This window comes from Buteo buteo, chromosome 16 (genome assembly GCF_964188355.1).
Source record: "Buteo buteo chromosome 16, bButBut1.hap1.1, whole genome shotgun sequence".
In the NCBI taxonomy this organism is placed as follows: Eukaryota; Metazoa; Chordata; class Aves; order Accipitriformes; family Accipitridae; genus Buteo; species Buteo buteo.
The window spans coordinates 30,138,210-30,159,408 of NC_134186.1; the positions used below are offsets into that span (position 1 = coordinate 30,138,210).

The 21,199-nt window shown below is 44.4% G+C and overlaps 2 protein-coding genes across 2 annotated transcripts in view; both read right to left on the reverse strand.

Annotated features, from left to right (window-relative positions):
- Positions 1–1,592: 1,592 nt before the first annotated feature.
- Positions 1,593–9,609, reverse strand: TALDO1 (transaldolase 1). The gene is made up of 8 exons (XM_075048486.1): positions 9,407–9,609; positions 6,060–6,183; positions 5,494–5,601; positions 4,686–4,817; positions 4,076–4,251; positions 3,708–3,905; positions 2,508–2,653; positions 1,593–1,828 (listed from the first exon to the last, which is right to left on the reverse strand). The coding sequence occupies exons 1-8, from the start codon at positions 9,501–9,503 to the stop codon at positions 1,796–1,798; spliced, it is 1,014 nt and encodes a 337-aa protein (XP_074904587.1). The 5' UTR covers positions 9,504–9,609; the 3' UTR covers positions 1,593–1,795.
- A 1,468-nt stretch (positions 9,610–11,077) lies between these two features.
- The window catches only part of EPS8L2 (EPS8 signaling adaptor L2), a 66,385-nt gene continuing 56,263 nt past the window's right edge, over positions 11,078–21,199 (reverse strand). The window contains exons 16-21 of the mRNA XM_075048487.1: positions 20,086–20,197; positions 18,900–19,007; positions 17,256–17,397; positions 14,833–15,016; positions 13,803–13,935; positions 11,078–13,449 (exon numbers count right to left, since the gene is read on the reverse strand). Coding sequence (XP_074904588.1) covers positions 13,378–13,449; positions 13,803–13,935; positions 14,833–15,016; positions 17,256–17,397; positions 18,900–19,007; positions 20,086–20,197 — 751 coding nt within the window. The 3' untranslated portion in view covers positions 11,078–13,377. The remainder of the gene's footprint in view (positions 13,450–13,802; positions 13,936–14,832; positions 15,017–17,255; positions 17,398–18,899; positions 19,008–20,085; positions 20,198–21,199) is intronic.

Here is a 21,199-nt window from a genome sequence, read left to right on the forward strand (position 1 = left end):
GTTCTGTTATCAGACCTGCATCTGGTTTGTGAGCGTACAGCCAGCTGTCACTGTGGCTGAAACAACGGTTCCCAGGTTGTTATGGCAATGTCCTGACAATAGTGCTGCTGTGTCACACTGATGCTACTGACCCAGTTGTTCCCTTGGCTTGTTTTTATTGTATTATTCAAGCTGGATATTGCATGTGTGTATAAGTATTGTAGCCTCAGTATTGCCTTTTTTTTCTTTTAAGAGGTTAAGTTCAGGCAGCTTTATCAGGAAACAATATAAATAAGGAACCTGTTAGAATCATAGAATCATTTAGGTTGGAAAGGAGCTTTAAGATCATTGAGTCTAACTGTAAGCCTAGCACTGCCAAGTCCACCACTAAACCATGTCCTTAAGTGCCACATCTACACATCTTTTAAATACTTCCAGGGATGGTGATTCCACCACTTCCCTGGGCATCCTGTTCCAATGCTCAATAACCCTTTTGGTGAAAAAAAATTTCCTAATACCCAATCTAAACCTCCCCTGGCACAACTTGAGGCCATTTCCTCTTGTCCTATCACTTGTTCTTGTCTACTTTTGATGGAACTGGACCAGTAAGAACTAATAAGAGAGATATTTAATTAGTCTTAAGGAAATACACAGCATAAAATGTAATCACATGCATCCCAATTTAATAGAAAGCCCTGTAATTGGTAAGTGCTGCATTAGGATTAGGTCATTCCTGAGGAAGGCTGCCACATGGCTCTTCCTCTTTGTCCTTAAGCCACTGCTTTTGCAAATGAGAAAAGGAGGGGTGTGATAGAACTTAAAAAAAAAAAACAACAAAAAACAAAACCACAAACAACCCAAACCCCCCAAACTACCCCTCATTTTTGGGGTAGGGTTGGCAGCAATTCCATGACTATTGCATAAAGAAAAGCAGTAACTCCTCCAAAGACAATATACAAAGCTCTAACAGACAGTCTTCAGTTGTATCCACATGTTCACTCTGTCAGTTCAGATTAACCAATTATCAAGTTATTAACTGCTTGAGACATGTTATTGAAGGCTACACTTTCAAAATTAACTGCATCAGGGTACTTGTAGTTTATGCCTGTGTTGTAATCGCAGTGGCATTTTCAGCTTCAATCAATTCCATCTTCTTGCCGTTACCTTGCTTTGGGCTCTTAGGCAAGTCATAAACAAAACTGGTATTTGACAAAACTCCTAAAAATTGCTTATGATACAGCTCCCCCCACCCCCCCGTTAAAAAGCCTTGAAATATTAATTATGATGGCTTTCACCAGGTTTGCCAAACAGTAAGTCACTACTGGTGCTACCTTGGCTGCAGAATGAAGAAAGGAAGGGACTAAACTATATTGATTTAGTGTGTATACATACATACATGTCTTATAAGAGTACTTGTGGGTTTTGTACCAAGGAGGGCTTTTGAAACCTGTGTCTTGTCTTTAATCACAGTAAAACAGCATGAAAGATAAAACTGCTTTCTTAATGTATTAGGACTGTAGACTTAATTAGGAATTTAATACAAAAAGTTAAAAAATTAAAATACTATGTCAGGTGTTTCCTGCAGCAGTGAAATGAACACATTACAAGGTAAGTCTGTGTTAATTTGCATGTATTGACAAAAGTGCCACAAAAATTTGAAATTCTATTTGTCCCTTTGCAAATTGATAAAAAAGCATGATACAGAAATCTATCCATACATAGCATAAGACTTTTACAGGTAAGACATTTGTACATCCATTTAACCTCAGGTGATCCACTCATTCAGCCTTGACCACTCAGGAAGATTCTGATTTTTCTACTTTCCATTTTCAGCACTGAACATTCTCTCCTAGAAAGAGAGAAGTAAACAAACAGCAGCTGAGTAAGTTTAGGAACTGTGCTTTAGCAGTGCAGGCTTAAGTCACTACTAAATAGTTGTTAGTCAACAAGAGTAAGTACCTAGATCAGCTATACATGGTATGTATTTCTGCCCTCTCACCCCCAAACCACACAGTTCAATTAATCCCAGTTGAAAGACTCTCCACAAGCTGAGAGAAGACTTTCATATGGCCTGGCTATACTCGGCATACCTGTTCTTGGTGCTTCCTAGTGCCAAGTCCAAGCATGATTTATTTCCAGCTCACTATCTGAAGATTATGTATCTTGTACCACTGCTGACAGCTAACGCGTTTAGAATTAGACTTAAGGGACTTTTCACTTTGACAGTAGTGTTATCTTGATTAGCTGCCAGTCTAAACACTGCCTTGGGCCTCCAACAGCAGGTGTGGCTGTAGACATCTGGCATGAAATCTTTCATGAGATGCAGTGAAGTTTACCAATTTCACTTAATTTAGGTGGCCAGTTTGCTAGCTGCCTGTCCTACATAACGTGTACTGCCTGTATAAATACCTGATCAGACTTGCTTACAGGTTCCTAATCCTTAGCCATACCACAAGGAACTGCAGGTTAGCTGCAGTACTTGGGAGGAACATGAGCGATGGCAAGAGGCAGCATGATAAAACATCTACCTTTAACATCCTCTCCAGCTTAATTGCATCTGCAGCAAATTTTCTGATCCCATCAGATAATTTCTCCACAGCCATTTGGTCTTCATTATGGTGCCAGCGGAATGCCTTCTCATCCAGGTGGATCTTCTGAAGGTCACATGCCTGAGCTGTGCAAGGGGAATTGAAAAAGAGACAAACCATATTATCAGATTATTATCAAATACCACAGGCTTCCTAAAACAGTCTCAAGATTCTGACCATCTCCATCTGTTGAAAAATTTCAAACACCACTTTCAACATGACTTGCTACAGAAGCATGCTTTGGGTTGCAAGATTGAAAATGCTCCTGATCTGTTTTTTTTTGGGGGAAAAAAAGTGTAGCCTAGATAACAGCATACACAAACATTGTATTTTAAGAAAAACTGATTATCTGCTTCTGAATGGTATGTTACTTTCAGGCCCATTAGAAAGAATTATGCAACAGTCCTACCGCAGTGAGACATTCTAAGCAAATATGCTGAACAATTAGGTCTTTGATTATTTGGCAGTACCTAACAAAAGCTGAATTGATAACAGGCCTACAAGCCAGCTAGCAGCATGTGAGCAGCAACCCATGACTACAGCTGTGCACAAATCTCATCTTTTGAGTTGTAAAATAGCATTTTAATAAGTCTACACAAAAGGAAGAGTAGTGCTATGGGAACATACATTCAAAGCCATCATGGCACAGTATCACTAGCTCAAATCACTTAGTCTTGCATATGATTCATTTCTAGAGTTTCTGGAGGGAAAACACACCTTTTGGCATGTGTAGAGCTAATTGCATCACTGATGCAATATTAACATAAGATTAAATGAGGTTTGGCATCTTTGCTAATATTCAGTATTTCTTCCCATGTATATGAAGTATAAAGTACCTTCTTCTACTCTCCCTGTCCTCTCAGGAGAGGGTGCACAGTATTTAGGCACACTCAAAATCCATCATAATTCCAGTTAGTGTACTCAGTGGGACCCAAGACCCTAAAGAAGCAACTATGTGCGTCAGCAACTGTAGCACTACTGTTGTAGTGAGGTTACAGTATTTCCTTTAGAGATGGGTCAAGACTTACTCTTAAAGCAGAGTGGAAGTAAGCACCACAAAGCCAAATGAAAACACAGACTTGTAACAGTCGAGAAGAAAGGGAGACTGAGCAAGTCCATGTCATATAGAAGTAGACTTACCCTCTTTTACACTGAGTGTGGGAGTTAACTTGACGTACTCTTTGCTGAGCTCTGCCAAAAGCTTGGGTGAAATAGTGAGATAGTCACAGCCTGTAAGCGCTTTTATTTCTCCTGTATTTCGAAACGAAGCACCCATCACAATAGTTTTGTAGCCAAACTTTTTGTAGTAGTTGTAGATCTTAGTGACACTCTTCACTCCTAGAGAGGAGAAATCAGCAACTTTCAGAAATACTCATTTGAAGTACAAATGATTATTTAGAGCATCAAAAGCTCAAACCCAACATTTTTTCATAAGAGGATTTGTATGAGTAAACTGCAGTTTGAATGAGTAGCTATTGTATTTTTAACATGTCAAAAGGAAAGCTTACCTGGGTCCTCTGAAGGCTCATAGGTTTTTTTATCTCCATTTGCAACATACCAATCCAGGATACGTCCTACGAATGGGGAAATCAGAGTAACTCCAGCTTCAGCACAGGCAACTGCCTGAGCAAAGGAGAACAGCAAGGTCATGTTGCAGTGAATCCCATACTCTGCTTCCAGAACCCTGCAGACATAGGCTGGCTTAAAACAGCTACTGAATTTATATTCTAGTACCAAGCTAGTGGGTTAAAACTACTGAATTTCTTGAGTTAATTTAGGAATGTGGTACAGTTTATAAGCTTTAAAGTTTTAAGCTAACAGCAAATGTTTTGCGCTGCCAGACTCTGCTTTATTTAATGCTGATTCTTGAACCAAATGCAGAAAACTTAGCATGATATTTCAGGAAACTCTGTGGCCTGGCCCTTGTATGAACAAACTTTTCCTATCTCAACAGAAAGCTGTATCAGAGCACCTTGCTTGCTAGCTGTAGCCCTAGTAACAGATTTCCTGGTGCCGTGCTTTCAAAACAATTCTTTAAGTGCAGAATGCGTTTGTCAGGTGCCTGTGAACAGGCAGAAGCATGCTATGAATCAGCATACCAAGTACAGAAATACTTACTTGCCAGCCTGGATTCCTTCCCATGTTGAAGAGAGCTTTATGAGAATACGATCTTTACCAATTCCTGCTTCCTTATAAAGGTCAATGAGGCGTCTGGCCCTTTGAATCATTCCTTCCTTATCAAAGGACAACCTTTGAAACAAGAGCAGGACTGCTTAAAACTATTTTTTTTTTAAGTGCTGTCCCCTGCAAACCCCACTGAAAAACATTGTCTGTTTTATCAGCATTTATATGCCAATAGCAGGTTTTTGTTCTCATAGATACTTCCTGGATTGTGACCCAATCAAGTAGGTATATGCCAGCACTGATACTCTTTGAGTCAGAGGATCCAGAGCTCAAGATAGCTTTCCTTGAGAAAGTTATAGACTCAATTTTTACACAATGAATGCAGAAGCTGAGCATTAGAAGTGAATTGGCAAGGAGCAGGTTAACAGAAAAATCCTACGCAAGTCTTGAAATAAACCGTTAAAACAGATCTCTTGGTAAATTGAGAAGACTTTATCACACAGAAGAGAATGAGCAAAACTAAGTGTACTGGAAGAATGAGGTCTCCCTTGCTTAAGAAACAACAGGAAGATTACAAAAATCCAAGCTCAGCATTACTTGTTTTCATAAAGTTTTGTCACAGAGTTATAATCCAGCTACCTAAGGGAAATCCATGCTCTAATTAAACAAATATTAGCAATATAAAGTCTTGCTAGCCTTATAACAGTGAGCTGTCTAGTCAAGAACATCTTTCTCCAACTCACATCATGTCTCTTTTTGCATGTACAAATATCCAGGATAACCCAGAGGAAAAAGAGCCAACCTTGCATCTACTTCTGTGGACACACGGCCAGGTATCCTCTTCAATATTTCAGCTCCAAATAATACAAAGAGTTTGTCACAAGCATTTTTGATCTGTTCCTCTTCTGACCTGAAAACCACGAAGAGCAAAATCATTTCTATGGGGGGAAGGGGGGAAAAAAAGTGCATTCACACCTTGCCACGGATTTCAAGATCAAATTTCACAGCCCATTTAACATTAAATTCCAGAATTCAAATAGCCACTTCTGCTCTGCTCCATGTTTATGTTCTGCCCTCTGTGCACCACCAGCAGTATTGGCCTTTGGACACTATTTCCTATAATGCTGTCAACTCACTCAAGAGTGTTTTCCTGAGCAGTCCTAGAAGGCCATGTGTGAACTGGTAAATGGAGATGCACTTCTTCAAAGCACATCTGTTTAAGGGTTGAGGCTTTTTAGGGCAGGAGATATGCCCATGAGTATATGACGGGAAAACCCCAGTACACTGCTAACAGTACTAAATGCTATTTGTATAAATAAGGTATCTTAAATATAGCCCTACAGAGATAAAAAAAATATCTCTACTTACCCGCCAAGTTTTTTCCCATAGGCAACAGCATCATCCACAAGCTCCTGGTAAGCTGGCATCTGAGCAGCAGCTAGTATCAGAGATGGGTTTGTGGTGGCATCCAGAGGCTTGTACTCATCAATTGCTAGGGAAATAAAACCAGCCTGTTTAAAACAATCAGCAAGCCTGAGCAATTAAAAGGATTTTGCTCAAATGTGTGAGAATGTAAACACTTACAGCTGTAGGATAGTAGCATTCCTAATAGAGCAGACTAGTGCACATTGATGTTTAAATACCACTGCCCGAAAGCTGGCTTGTGCCAGAAGTACCAGAACAAGGTTAACAGAGCTACAGTAGTAAGATACAGCAAAGTTTACTCACTACTTTAGACATTGCCCAAAAGAAATAAACTTGTAGAAGTGACAGATGAAGTGGTACTAATTTTCAGTTTCTCACATCTGTCCATATCATATTCACCAGCATGGCTGAGTTCCAGGAATCACAGTGGGGAAGTAAAGATGAGAGGATCTTTCTTCCCTTCTAGCAGTTAGGCTTTTGGGGTTTTGTTTGTCTACAACTGTTAGAACCAGAACAGGAGCAAAACTCATCTTTTCAAAGTTGCTAGAGTCTTAGTGCATTTTAAAACTTTTTCAAATAGCTGCAGACAGTTTCTTAGTGTCTGTTCTTGTCATTTCCCTGTACTGCCAGGCTTCCTTCCTTACAGAAGGTATTTGACCCTTTGGCTTACCTTAAGCCCTGGACTACACCTATTTCAGGTGATACCCGTTGTTTACCAGAGTAGGCTGTGACCATGCATTGTCTGGCCCTAAGCTGCCTGGCATGCAGAGCCTGACTCAGCAAATGGGGGAGAGCCTCTGCAGGCCCTTCAGTGATTTCTGCTTACAAGCTCCCTTGTTAACACAGCTAAATGTCAAAAATAACAAAATACTTATTGCCAGCTCATTTTCCTCAGCATTTTTGCACAGGGATGAAAACCCAAGCTCGAGAGTGCAACTTTATTTTTTTTCAGTCATAGAAGAAAATAAGAACTGTTTTTCCATAGCTCCCTCCCAGGCAATGATCATGATCCTGGAGCAAGTCCACTCCATACGAACAGGTCCTTCAAAACACACTTCAATTCACATGGATACTGTTTAAAATAAAGCAGTACACCAACAAAACTCAGTTCTGAAGTGTACACACAATTTTAGAGAACTCAGTTTTGACAGAGCATATTACTCCTCTCTAGCCTTCCAGCATTTGAAGACTCTGGCAATGTGCATAAATTAATCTCATTAAGTCTGTCACCCAGTTTTCCTTTAGGTCTTTCAGAAAGCAGCAGCCTGTGTTTTAGCTGTGCAGTACAAGCTTTCAGCAGGCAATCCATGACCATTGTGCCACCTTTCCTCATTGTGAGCACAAAGAAAGCTGAGCAAAAGAGTAAGCGTATATTGGTCCTGCTTAGTTAAAAAGCCAAACTGGTGCAGCTACTAAAGAGGCCACCACCACTTACTGCAGCTGCTTGCTCCAGGAGCCATTCAAACCGGCATCCTTTCCTACACAGCACTGTACCGACACGTTTATCTATAAACAAAACTGGGAACCAGTATTAGCAACAATGGCACTTTAACCAGCATCAGTGTGTAACTTTTACAAGGAGGGAGTCAGATGTTGACTGTAGCCATCTTTGGACTGTAGGACAGACCCACAGGTGACAACAGGCAGCCAGAGATCAACAGCAAAACTGTTTCAGGGAGCTTGTTAAAACTTCCCAGGGGACAGCGCTCGGCCTCCTTACTGCTGCCCATACACAAACACCCCCTCGGCCACCGCAAGGATTTTTTCTTTTTATTATGCTTTTTTGAAACCAGGGTAGACAGCATAATGTTTTGAATTCACACCATTTCAGCACACACTGGGCTTTAGCCAGGTTTGTTGCTACTCGAAGGTACACAAATCTGACAAGGCTAAAGTTATCTCATCACTTGGTGTTTCCAACTCTTTCGATGCAATGCTTGATAAAGCTGCATCAATGCTCCGAACCTTTCATGGTAGTGTGGTTGTCTCTCATGTCAGACAGACTCTTAAAGGCAAGTAACAGTTTTTCTGTACTGTTTTATTCAGCCTAACACTTGAAATCAAGCAATCCGAAGTATTTAACAGATGTGCGTTACCTAGAGTCAGTGCAAGCATGTAAATACACACACACAGCATCACGAGGCAGGTGTCTGAGCTGTTGCTACCCCTGTGCACTCTTCATCTTAGGTTTACTGATATAAGACATTTGACGGTTGCCATTTAGGATTGTTTATTCATCACCTATAGGATTAGGTAAGCAGCAGATGGGATTACTGCAGGCCTCAGTGACGGCAGAATGGGATTTGAGCAGCATTGCTCCACACAACCCAGAGACTTTCAGGGGAGGGATTTTTTAGTTCTGATGTACCGAGAAAGTTGCATGCCTGTGCGGGCGCTCAGGCAGCGACAGCTTCGGAACAAGTGGCTTTATCGTTGGACACCGCCACCTCCCTTCCTCGGAAAGGGGAGTGCTTGCTCATTCTGATGAGATACGGAGAACAAAAGCGCTCTCGCATTATTTTATTTGCTTCCACCATTTGAAAACAAAAACAAACCTCAGATCTACACTGGTTATTGGAAAAAACCAACTTTGTTAGCCCCACGGGGCTTATCTTGCCCAGCCTGGCGCTTATTAGTGACAGCAGGTGGAGCTGACCGTCGGGGTTTGCGCACACCGTTAAGTCAAACTAGGGAAAAAAAAAATAATAATCCCTGGGGGGTCTGACAGCCGTACTGGGCGGACTGGGCCGACCCTAGGAGCTGCCATGGACTCCCGCGAAGCGTGTGCCAGCCGGGGAAGCGGTGGCCGGCGGGCCGGGCCGGCCGGGCCTCGCTTGGGACTCGGCGGAGCGGGACCCCCTTAGGCTGCAGCCGCCGCGGGGGCGTCAATTGGCGGGCGGTGCGGACCCGCGGAGCCCACTGAAGGACACCGGCCGAGCTCCACGCTTCCCGCCGGGACTCCGCCACCCGGACAGCGGATCCCGGGAGAAGCCATCGGCACCGGGCAGTAAGCGGAGACCTCCCTCCGGGCTGCCCTTCCCGACCCCCCGCCCGCCCCGCGTTAGGTAACGGCGCGTTTCCCAACGCCGGCCTTGCGCAACGAGCCGCGACCGGCAACCGAGCGGCCGGGGCTCCGCCGCCTCCCGGGCGCACGGCGACACTTCCCCCCCCCGCCGCCAGGGTGGTTCGATCCCCCTCGGGCGCTCGCCTATTCAGCCGGGCGCGCCCACTCTCCATGGAGGGGGGTTTGTGCGATGACAGGCTCCCCCGCCACCGCCGCCGCCTCTCACCGTTGAAGTCGCCGGTGTCGGCCACCACGGTGGTGTGGTGCTTGAGCTGGTCCAGCACCGACTCCATCTTCTGCCGCTTCACGGGGGACACCGACATTATCCACGGGGTGGGGGGGGCTCGCGCCTCCTATAAGGAACCCTGCCTGCCCGGAGGGGAGCCGGCCTGCGCGCGCACCCGCCCTTCGCTCGCTCCCGCCGCCCGCGGGGAGGGGGCGCACCGCCCGCCCGCAGCCAATCCCATCCCGGAAAGGAGGAGGCGAACCAATCAAAAGAGCGGGGGGGGCATGACGGACACGGGCGGGAGGAGCTGGGTTAGGGCGGGAGGAGGAGGAAAAAAAAGTTTCTGATTGGGTGGTTTGGCGGCTCGTGAGGGCCGGAGGGGGGGGTGGTTGCCTTGGCGACGGGGATGCGGCTGCCCCTTCCCGCCATGGCCCCGAGGGGGCCAGGGCTGCCCGGCCCTCGGGGGAGCCGCTGTCCGTGTGGGCTGGGGGCGAGGAGAGGTCCCCAGGGAGGCCTCCTCACGGCCGGGCACGGCGCCCGAGCCGCCCCTCAGACGTCCGTCCCTCTTGGGCCCGCGGGGCCTCTCCGGGGTAGGGCTCCGCCGGTGGCACAAGATGGCGGCGGGAGGGTTGGTGAGGGTGAGGCGTTCGCCCCGTTTAGCAGCCTTGAGGGAAGACTCGCAGCCGTGCCACGCCTGTGTTAACCCGTTGCAGGAGCCGAACGGTGCGTTTCCTCCCTCGCTGTCGGGGCGAGGCTCAACAGAGCTGGTCAGCCAGGGCTGCAGCCTGCACCGCCATGCCAGAGAGAGCCCCCCTAACCCAGCAAGGCACACATTCTTGGGCACCGATGGATGTTCATTCTCCTCAACTTCATTTAAACTCTGGAGAAGGCGATCTGGTTAACGTGGTTGTGCTTCTGAAATGGGGAATGGGACTTGGCTGGAAATGTTGCAGAATCTGCCCCTTGGCCTTTAAACAGAGGCTCTTTGGATTGTGCTGTTCCCCTCATTTTGTCTTGTATTGTTCTAATTGTGGAAGCTGCCACAGTGATTTCCCTTCCTGATACACAAGGATATGCTTTTGTACAACCTTCTCATGCTTTGTCCAACCCAAAGAGAGGATAATGGAAAAAGGAGTTAGGTTTAAGTCCTGTTTGAATTCTGTGACTGTGTAGGAAACATGTTCTCATTGTCTCCAGAGTCCTTTGCCAAGGAATAATGGAGCCTCCTTGAATATCCGTTCCCGGCCAGCATTAGCTGGCATTGACCAGGGTTAGTTGTTTTTAGCTTGCCAGTGCACAATGTAGTCTTGGACAGTATCTGTGTGTGTAAACGCTGGCGTGTTGTCTCAGTTGCACGTGGCAGAGGTAAGCGAAATTTGTTCTTCAAGACGATGAGCAAGGGGATGTTTGGGATTGAGCTGGTAGCTTTCCTGGCATTTGATTGCTATTGTATGTGGGATTTTCATTTACCCCTCTTTCTAGACATGAATGATTATCGAGGCCATAACATCCTTCCTTTTGAACAGCAGTCCCCCAGAAACAAAAGGAAACGTGCGGTTTCAGATACTCTGCTGTGTAACTTAGAGCGACAAGTCATTATGAAAAGCAGCCCTTATCGACTGTTTTTGTGTCCTATTGCTTTCATTTATATCCAAGTGAGACAGAGATGGAGTTATAAGTATAACTTAACTATTTTAATAAATCTTACACAGTGCATGGTTATATCATTTTATCCTTCGTTCAATTACATTAATGTACAGTACGTTATAGCATTATCTGCAGGCAGTACAAATATAACAGATGCACAGCTCAGTCATATGGAAATTTTTAAAAGTGACTTCTGCAATAAGGTCTACTGATATATTTATTTTACGAAATGCTCCCATGGCTCCCAGCTTTACAGAACTGTTGTGTACGCTTCTATTATAATCCCAAGTAACTATAATTCTGTGTGATTTGTTTTCCTTTATACCTGAAGACAAGAATGGTGTGTTTCCTAGCTCATCATTTGTTTTTATTTTCATTTTAGAAATTATTTAGCCTCCTGTGCTTCTAACACCAATGGTTTACCAGTGTTCACACCTGCTTCCCATCTCCACCCTAATCCAGAGCCCAGGCTTCTGGGGAGGATTGTTGTCTTCATCCTTCCCTGACAAGGTGAGTGCCCTTTGCAAATTTCAGTCGCCGTGGCAAGCCAGCAGGGTTGTGACTAAAAACATGATCCTCCTCTGTAAGTTCCCTGCCTGCACCCTAATACTGCTGGTCCTATTTCAACATTTAAGAAAATACATCATCCATTAGAAACATTTTTGGAAGAACAAAGCCAAAATTGAGAGGTGCATCAGTATTCTCAGATTTAGACACGTGTTCCCCAGCCACTGCTTTAGAGCTGTACAGCTTTTTCCATTAAATGTGCAAGGACAGGCTCAAATTGTGCAAAGACTTAGGCATGTGCTTAACCTTTAAAGAAGGTGGGACCATTCACAGCACGTAAAAGAAAGCATATGTTTAAGTCTTTGTGGAGTCTGGGCCTGAATTCCCATTCAACCAAAGTTAGGGTGTGTGAAAGGGAGAGAGAGAAAGACAAAGTCTTCCTAGTCTGTGAGCAGTTCCTGTAGATAGATGTGTGTACTTTACTGCATTCTTATCAAGCTGGTCTGTAAGTAAAATGTAGATATAAATACAGTGTGTGCCAAACTTGCTGTGGACAGGAAATCTACTATATGTTTGCTTCAGCTTTTAAAACTTTGGCTGAATTATTGATGCATAATCACTTAATTATGTCTCTAGGGAAAGGGATTTTTTCCTCCTACCCATTTATAGATTGTAAAAGTGAGGGAGTATTTCACTAGCGATATATATATGTATACATATGCACATAGCATTATTAGGAAAAACAGGAAGTGAAGAACAACAGCCTCTACTAAATTAGATATTGGGTTTTTGTCTTGTGGCCATTTATTTTGTATTAAAACAACCTTTCCAAGTGTGTTTTTGTTTCTTAGGTATTTAGGAAGCATTTCAGATTACTCTTTGCAATGAAAATGTGAAGGTGGGGATGAGTGATGAACACCCTGGGAAAGGCTTTGGGTGTGACTGGGCTGGGAGCAAACGGTATGGGCTTATTGTCTCCTTGTTTGAGGCCTGGCTTTGGCAATACTACAACTTTCCGATACAGGATCAGTGCCAAGGTGACGGGCTGCACAGCTGCCCTGAGCCTCAGCCTTTGCGTAAGCAGGTGTGATCAGGCTGAGCTCACCTATTTGCAGATTCAAATCTTGGATCCTGCTCGTTATTACGCAGTGAAAGCCCATTTCCACTGTTCAAAGACAGCGCTAACTAGTACACGTATTTAAGGAAGCAGCCAGTCTTAGGTCATGTGTGTTGCAATTCCAGCCTCGTCCAAGGAGGGGGCACGGAGGGGACAGAAGGAGGACAGTGAATTGTCACAGGGCCTTTGCTAGTGGGCTGCGGGGGATATCTGCCACAGAGAAGGAAATGAAAAGTGGGGTAAAAGACTTATTTCTGTGGTCCAGACTCTAAACATTCAGGCTGGCTTGTTCTGCGCTCTGTGCCATGCCCTCTCTTCCTGAGCCACGCAGGCAAGGAGGGTGGGAGCAGGTACAGCCCTATGAGAAAAGCTTTGCAGGGTCTTTTTTGCTTGAATCCAGCCATTGTCATACATTCAGACACGTGTGAATTCTGATCTGCTCTGATCGCATGCACATAAAATTTCAGTATAAAATATATAGTTATAAAAAAAAATACTTCATGCAATATTAAAACACCTTTCCCAATGGGACGTGGTCTTATTGTCTACCCTTATCAACAGTGTTCAAGAAATTGTCACTTTGATGGCTATTACATCTCTAAGTGGAGCACTGCTGTCTCTTTTCTGGACTGGTGATCATTGCTTTTGTTCCCTTTTTCTGCACTACTATGACTAATAGCTGAAATAAAGCAGATAGATTTTAATTAGCAGAATCAATCCTTTCCTGGCGACGCTTCATGATTTCTTGGAGCTCTGACTCCCCTCTGCTTTTCTAGAATGGAAACAAAAGAGGAAGTTTGAATTTTAATGTCAAGCTATAGTTAAATTATAGTATTTAACTAATGCTTTAAGAGTAGAGCTAGTTTCAAAGGAATGAGGGATACCAGTAAGGAGGCAGATTCATTAGTGGAGACAGGTGATCTGCCTTACAGATTTGAGGCCTTTTTCCTTAAAAGACTTCTCATGATTTTTAGGTGGTGTGGTTTTTTGGTTGTGTGGGTTTTGGTTGGGGGTTTTGGTTTTGTTTTTTTAAATTAAGTTTCTTAACATGTCTGTTTAATGGGATATCTGACACTGCTGGTACAGGAACCCGTTCAGGTAGGAGTTGTCCAGAAAGCTACTTACCTCCAGCTGGTTTTTCTCCACTGTGATTTTACTGTATACTCTGTTTCCCTCATCACCACACACTTTCTTCAGCTCCTCTCTGTTGAGGGAGAAGAGCTGAGCTCCAGTAAGGATACCAAGGTGTTCCACTGTCCTGGGAAGACACAAAGCGAGGAGATGATAATTGTGCTACACGTGGCCTCTTGCTGAAGGTGAGGGGAGTCAGAGGTAAAAGGGCTAGGAGCAGCTGATGTGCAGCCCCTGCACCAGGATCATATCACATGCAAGGCCCTGGGGCTGTGCCGAGGTGGCAGCTGTTGGGTAACCCAAGCTCTTGGTGGGGATGACAGCAAGCCATGAGAAGTGAGTGAAGCCAGAGTCACCCTGGTGTCCACTGTATACCCAGCCCCACGGGTATTGCAGTGATTTCACTCTGGTTGCATCGCATTTGGGGAGCAATCCTGGAGCTCCTCTTAGCTCGCTGTGCAGAGTGTGAGTTGTAACTTGTAATCCTTGACCACGTGCAGCTTTTTGGTCCTTCCCTGGGAAGATTTGCTCGTCCCGGCTGAGAGTCTGGCTCTTCCTCAGAGATACGTTAGGACAGCTTCTCCAGAGACAGGCAGTCATCTGGAATTTTCCCACAGGCCATGCGTTTAGTTAGTTAATTAGTTATTTTTCTCTAAGTTCAACACTCTGAACTGGCTAACCGGGGCCAGACACACACCAGCACTAGGAGTTTGTGCAGTATTTGGCTGTGAGTTGTGAGAGTAAGCAAGACCATTTGTTTATGTGCAGCTACTCATTAAGTCTTTTGCTGCGCTGTAAGACAAGGTTTATTTGATAGTGTACGAGAAAGAAAAGGAGTAAGTTTGGGCTCTGAATATACTGGTTATATAGCCTGGTTTTAATATGATTGAAATCTAATTTGCAACACAGGCTCTGTAAGTAAATACAAGTGACTTGTAATCCAGTTGAAAAGTTGCAAGCTGCCTCCCCCGCTCCTTTTTAGATGAAGGAGCAGCATTTCATATGGTAGTAAAGCAGATCTTACTCTTTGCTGAATGACTTTGCCTCCAGCCAAGCTTTGACTTCTTCAGTGCTGGATTCAAAGGTGAGGGGCACAAAAACTTGCTGAGGCTTTTCCACTTTGAAATTCCTCTGGGGAGGCTGAATTTTATTGTTTGTGATCTTCTTTAGCAACTCATCATTCAGCTCGTCCATTTGATGAATAAGTTCTGGGGAAACAAGGCACAAGGTAGAGAGCAGGGAATGAAATTAAGTCCTCAGTCACAAATCCTATTAAATTAATGCGTTTGCAGGGAAAGTGTAAGGAAGATCAAAATGTGGCTCAGCATTTTTATTGTCTGTAAATACACCAAAGGAAAGTGCTTACTTTTGTTGTTTAGTTTTAAAGAACAAGCTTAAGTGCTTTTAGAGCGATAGGTTGAGCAACAACATTTTGACCTTCAAACTTCCATCAGGAACAAACGTGTAAAGGGAGACCACCACAGTTTTGGAGGCTGGTAGACTGCTGGAGCAGACTTTGGGAATCTCCCCTTTTCCCCCAACCAAATACTCTGAACTTCCTTCAGCTTATGAAACCTTGCTGCTTGTTTGGGAGAAACCTAGATTTCTGCAGTTCTTCTTCAGAATGATGGAGAGGAGGAATCACAAAGTAACAGCCAAATGCTCATCGTCCACAGTGATCACTGAACCTAAAAAGCTGCTTAAAGGTTTCTTGCAGTGTGACTGTCCCCCAGGACAAGGGCAAGGTTTGGGACAAGCACTACATGTCTGAGATTTTGGCCTCATTGCTTCATGTCCTGGTTTCAGCTGGGATAGAGTTAATTTCCTTTCTAGTAGCTTGGACCTGGTAAAGACCTATATTTTCCCCTATTTTATATATAAATTTATACTGAGATCAATCTTGTTTCTCGTGTTACTAACCTATCCTGTTCATCACACCTCATTCAAAGGACATAAAACCCTGCAACACCAACTAGCAGAAGCTTGCTGAAGGGTGTAAAACCTGATCTGGCAGTGTCTTTGCTCCCACCAAAGCTGTCAAGCAGTGTCAAGGGACAGGGTCCTTTTTCCCTGATGTCTGGTGTTGCTGTTGTGTTTTTGCCTTAGTTTGTCATCTTCCTGTTTTTGAGTTACTTAGTTCCCTTCAGGCTATTGAAATAAGGAAATTGCCCTGCAAACCTAGCAGCAGGGAGGGGAAAAAACCCAGACCACATGAGACAGCAGAGGTCAGGGAGACTGACCTCTGACTATCTGTTTCTGAGAACGAGGTTCCCATTTTTCTGTGCCTCTGTGTTACCATTTATTTTCTTCCCATTGCCCTTTCGCTGTTGCCTGATGTGGAAGGCCAGTTCTGTGACTACCTAAAACTAGAGTCTTGGTTTTGAGCTGTAGCCCTGCTCCCTCTACTTTTCAGTCCTCGTTTTGCTGTGCAGCTAAATAGAAGTGGCAGGAAGCATGAACTGGGAGTGAGCAGCACACTCATAAAACTCCAGCGACACATCATCTAGTATCACTTTTTCCATGAAACTCCTGAAGACTGTGGAGAATAACTCAGTGTTATTAATAGATACATGTCCATGATGCTCGTATTATGGGGCTTTCCATCGTCCCAAAAGGGCTCCTGCTTCCAGGAGTCCACGGTAGCTGAACAGGGTATGAACACTGGTTGTGGCCTTTGGGAGACAGCTTGCTACAGGTGTATGCAGAGTGTGATAAGGGGGTGAGGTGAGCAGGGCTCCTGGTCTTTCTCATGCTCTGTGACCCTGCATAGCATGCACAGGGTGAGGGAGTGATGTGAATCTCATATTGGCAGATCTGCTGGCTGGAATTCTCTGAAACCATGTGAAGGAACAGGCTGGGCAGGCGCTGCATGTGTGGCAGGAGACAGGACCAAAGGAAGCGAGTGAAAGGGATTGACCTGAATGTGTGTGATTGCTTAGACACACTTAAACGTTTTGGTGGGGAAAGGAAACTCTCTCCTTGGGAGTAGGAAGAGGGTCAAGCTGGAAGGAGGGTTAAGGTGATCACCTTTTTGCCCCACTTGTCCCAGGCTGCCTGAGAGTCCTGACATGAGTCAGTGAGCTCCTCAGGGCTGCTCTGTTGGTTGTTGCGCTACCTGGAACCTCCTCCAAAACCACTGCTGGTCTATTGCTTATCACTAACAGGTGCAGTCACTCCTTGTGCAGAGCTTTATGAGAGGGAAAGCCCTTGGGTAGGTCTGGCTACATGCACACAACAACCAAAAACAGTGGACAGACCATTATGGTAAAAGTAAAGAAAGAAAGAAAACCACCACGACAGAGAGTGAGCAAAAACATGGGTTCACAGAAACTTTTCAATTAACTCCTGAAACGCAAAGCCGCGGTGCCAAGCTCTCTGGCTGCCTGAGGCTGCTATGTGTGGTGTAAAAGGTGCCTGGACGCTGGGAGCTTGGTTTGGGACACATACGTTCTTTGGCGTCCTGGGGAGAGTTGCGCGATAACATTTCACTTCCCCATTTATCCCCAGCATAGCTGGCAGGTAGCTTGTGAGTTGGGCTGGATGGTCCATATCCCCTGGGGCTCAGGTCTCCTTTGTACCTCTGGTTAGACTAGATGATAAGAAAGAAAAAAAAAATGTGTAAGAATTTTTTTTGCCATTTTTCATTTTCTTAAACTTTTTGCTTCCCACCCATGATAGCAAATTGAGGGACAAATTGCCATGTTCTCTCTGTGCTGATCTGGGGCCACTCAGCTGAGGCTGATGAGACCTCAGTTGGAGCTGCATGGAAGAACTTAATTTCTGGGGTCTTATGGGAAAGAACAGAACCCAAACCAAAGGCTGAAGACTGCGTGAAGGCATTGACATGGCATTTACACACCTGGAAAATATGTCACACTCACCACACAGTGAGGAGTGCTGTTGTATGCTTGCTTACTACTGCTGCGGATGACTGCTCTCACATGCATGACTCGGCCCTTTAGCCTTTTGCTATGCAGAAATTACTGCTCATAGGGCTTCCTTGGAGATGGAGAGCAAGGGAAGCAAAAGGATTTTTATATGAAGAGAAAATGAACAGAAATTCCATTTGAAGCTAAAGCATCACTGCTCTAGTAATGGGATGTTAAGTGGGACCACTGCCAAGTGCCTGGAGCAGTCTGGAAAGAGTTTTTTGACATTTTGATTAAACTAACAGGGCTTTTATCCAGAAGCCTGCTGGGGCACCTTATGCTTTGCCCAAGCTGTGAAATACCAAAGCGGGTAACCAATTCCATGCTTCCTTAGGGCATTTAGAGCTCTCCAGCTCCACATTTTTGCAATGCAAGGTACTTGAGAGCAATATTCGCTTAGTACTCACTTAGATGGTATTTCCATCTGCATCCACTCCAGTAACTTGTTCCTGCTGCTGAACTTAAACTAGATGAGGGAACTGTCTGTGTTTAATTTAACCCCCAACAAAAATCTCAGCATTTTCATGGCAAAATTTGCTTTTATGGCTGCATTAGCTCTTTCATCCTGTTCACAGCACAGCCCTGAAAGCAGCAGGGTTTTGCAACAGAGGAGGTGGTAAACCATAGGCTGAGAAGTATGTGGGTTTGGGGGGGAAGGCACTGGCAAAGGGTGGAACTCTTTCAAGCCACTGTAGCCAGCAGCTGTTTGGCGATACCTCAACACAAGACCTTTTCTGTTGGGATGAACAAGTCATGCTGCTAGGCTCAGGGTGGGCATCCCTTCAAGCTAGGGTCTCACTTCATAGCAGGCTGCTGCAGGAGGACTCAGCCTTCGCCTGTACCATAACCCTGCCTGCCAGGCACTGTTGGCAGCAGGCAATGTGCTTGGCATCTCAGAGTGGGAGGAAAGCATGAGGCTGCTGCACAGATGGCAAGGACAGGCATTGTTTGGGGAGGGGAAAGGTAACGGTGGCAAAATGTGAGAGTTTTATCATAGGAGACTCAGGAATCCCCAGGATCCTTGTTCGTCTGCATGTGAGGGTTCATCCTGACTTATGCACAGCATCCTAAGAAATCCAGGGAGGTCTAATTACAAGATTATTCTCAGAGGCTAATTATGCCCTGCAGCTGGCTACCAGTTAAGTATCACCTGACTACAGACCTGTTCGAGCTCTTCCAGTTTCACCACGTCCAGGATATTATAAGGGACGTAACCAGCCTGCCCACTCCTGTTGAGCAACTTCCACCACTGCTTATTATCTTCCAACACCTGAGAGAGGGAAAAAAATAAATTTGCTAGTGAGAACATCAGATTTCTGGCAAACACAAATGGCATATAGTGGAAATAAACCACACAGTAACATGAAGTTGTCAGAATAACATCCTTGAGGCCAGGAGCTGGCAAATAGATCTGTTGTGCACGTTTGCAATTCAAGACTGAAGCCTTTCCTGAAAAGCATCAGAACTTATCCTAATGATGAACAGGAGAGCATCTCTGGGGGAAAACAGAACTGGAGTGCTGAAGAACTCATAGTTCCTACTTAATTTACCTGTTTCTCCTTTTTTTTTTCCAGTGACTGAATTTGTGTTGTCTTTTTGCATTAAAAAAAAAATAAATCAAGAGTGACTCCTGCCAAAAATGCCAGTGTTCTCATATAACTTGATCATGTGTTACATCATAGTACATAACACCATCACATCATAACGATGATGTGGCAAGGAGATTGCCCATTGCTGAGATATCTCCTATTGTACCTGTCCCCTTGGTCCTTTCAGCAGGCTTGTTTAATCCAGAATGGTGATTTTTTTTATTTAGTTTTTTTCAAAGTAAACTTTCCAGAATGGATGAGCTTTGCTGGCAAGGCCCACACACATTTCTCATTCTAGCTACATTTTTGAACAGAAGTCTTTCTTTCAAGTCATAGTTCTGTTACAGTTAACGTGTAGACCAAGTCGTGTCCTACATTCTCCAGCTGCCAACAGTATTGCAGTAAGAGAAAGATTATGAAAAAGGATGTTTTCATAGAAAATAATTCCTTTGGGGGGGACTATTAATAATGAACATAGGCCCAGCAAGTGGGTGAGCAGTGTAATACAGTGACTTGTTTTCCTTCCCCCTCATTGCTAATTAAGATGTGACTGATGTGTTTCAGCTGAGCAAATGACCCAATGCATACAGTCAGCCTGCTCCAGCTCAGAGGTAAAGCTTTAGGTTTGAGCAAAGCTTTGTGTTACTGCTCAGAAAACACCAAGCAAAAATGAGTTGGCACTTGCCAGTGTCTCTAGATCTCTCTGCTGTTCCTGGAAAGGGGAGGAGGGCACACCTTCTCCCCAGCATGTTCACGTACCTCCAGGATTTCATCCTTAAGCACTGAGAGTTCATTGGCATTTCGTGCGGTGAAATCGTAGCGGATTTTGGCATATCTCTTCGGCAGAGCCATTCCCTGTGCCTCAAAATTCCTGCAGGAGGTTAAAATAAAGGAGTTTTAATCGAGTCCTATCTAATAACTAGGGCAATATAGGTTCACTGGCAAAAGAAGAGTGGTGAAGACTGTGCCAGTGCAGGTAGAGCGACAATTGTGTTTGTGTTAGGAGGGGCAGTACCTCTTTGCTACTCTTTTTTTGAAGAAGATTTTCACCCCTCATTCTAGTGAAAGACCCTATGCTTGGAAGAAAAAAAAAAAAGGCTGTAGGGCTTTTTGGTTAGCGGCCTTATTGGGGGACTGTGAGGCTGCTGCTTTCAGGGTAGAAGAAAAGACTTCTTCCCCGTCTGTTGCTGCTTTACTGCTGCAAGGACTGGGGAGACTGACAAAGCACAAACAAAATGCTCTGATTGCACCTCCTGTGAAAAATAAGTGTGAAACTCTCATGTCCTGATAAGTGGAAACAACTGCCCCATATGCCACAGTAGGGGAGCAGCAGGCACTAGTGACCGTAGGTAGAACTGACTGGAAATCTATGTTTTTTTCATCAGACAACAAATGCTGAGCTACTGAATCAGGATTCTGCAGGTTCCCAGGAAAAGTGAGTTTGAGTGTTTCTATTCTAAGATATGTTTGGGGGGAAAGGAATGTGTTTAAGTATTTTGCTTGGGAATTTCTGATACAAGAATATACAGTTTTCAATGTTGAATGACTTATCATTTGGAGAGAGAGAGAGAAAATAAATGTGATAGATTGTAAAAAATGGAAAATGGTGGAAAAAGTGCAATGAAAGATTTCCTTTGACCCAAACTGAAATGGCTTATTTTTTCATAGGGTTTTTTTTTTGCCTAGCTTAGGGAAATTTTGCAGGTCTCATCTTTTTCTTCTCTGGTTGGGATGGGTGTAGTGTTATTTTTTAATTCCAAAATTGTTTGTAGTATGGAAAAACTGTCTTGCCTTGTTGTGTCAGGGCAGGTGGAAACTACTTTAATGGACGTTCTATGGATCTTTCTGCTTATGACTTGCAACCTGCACAGCT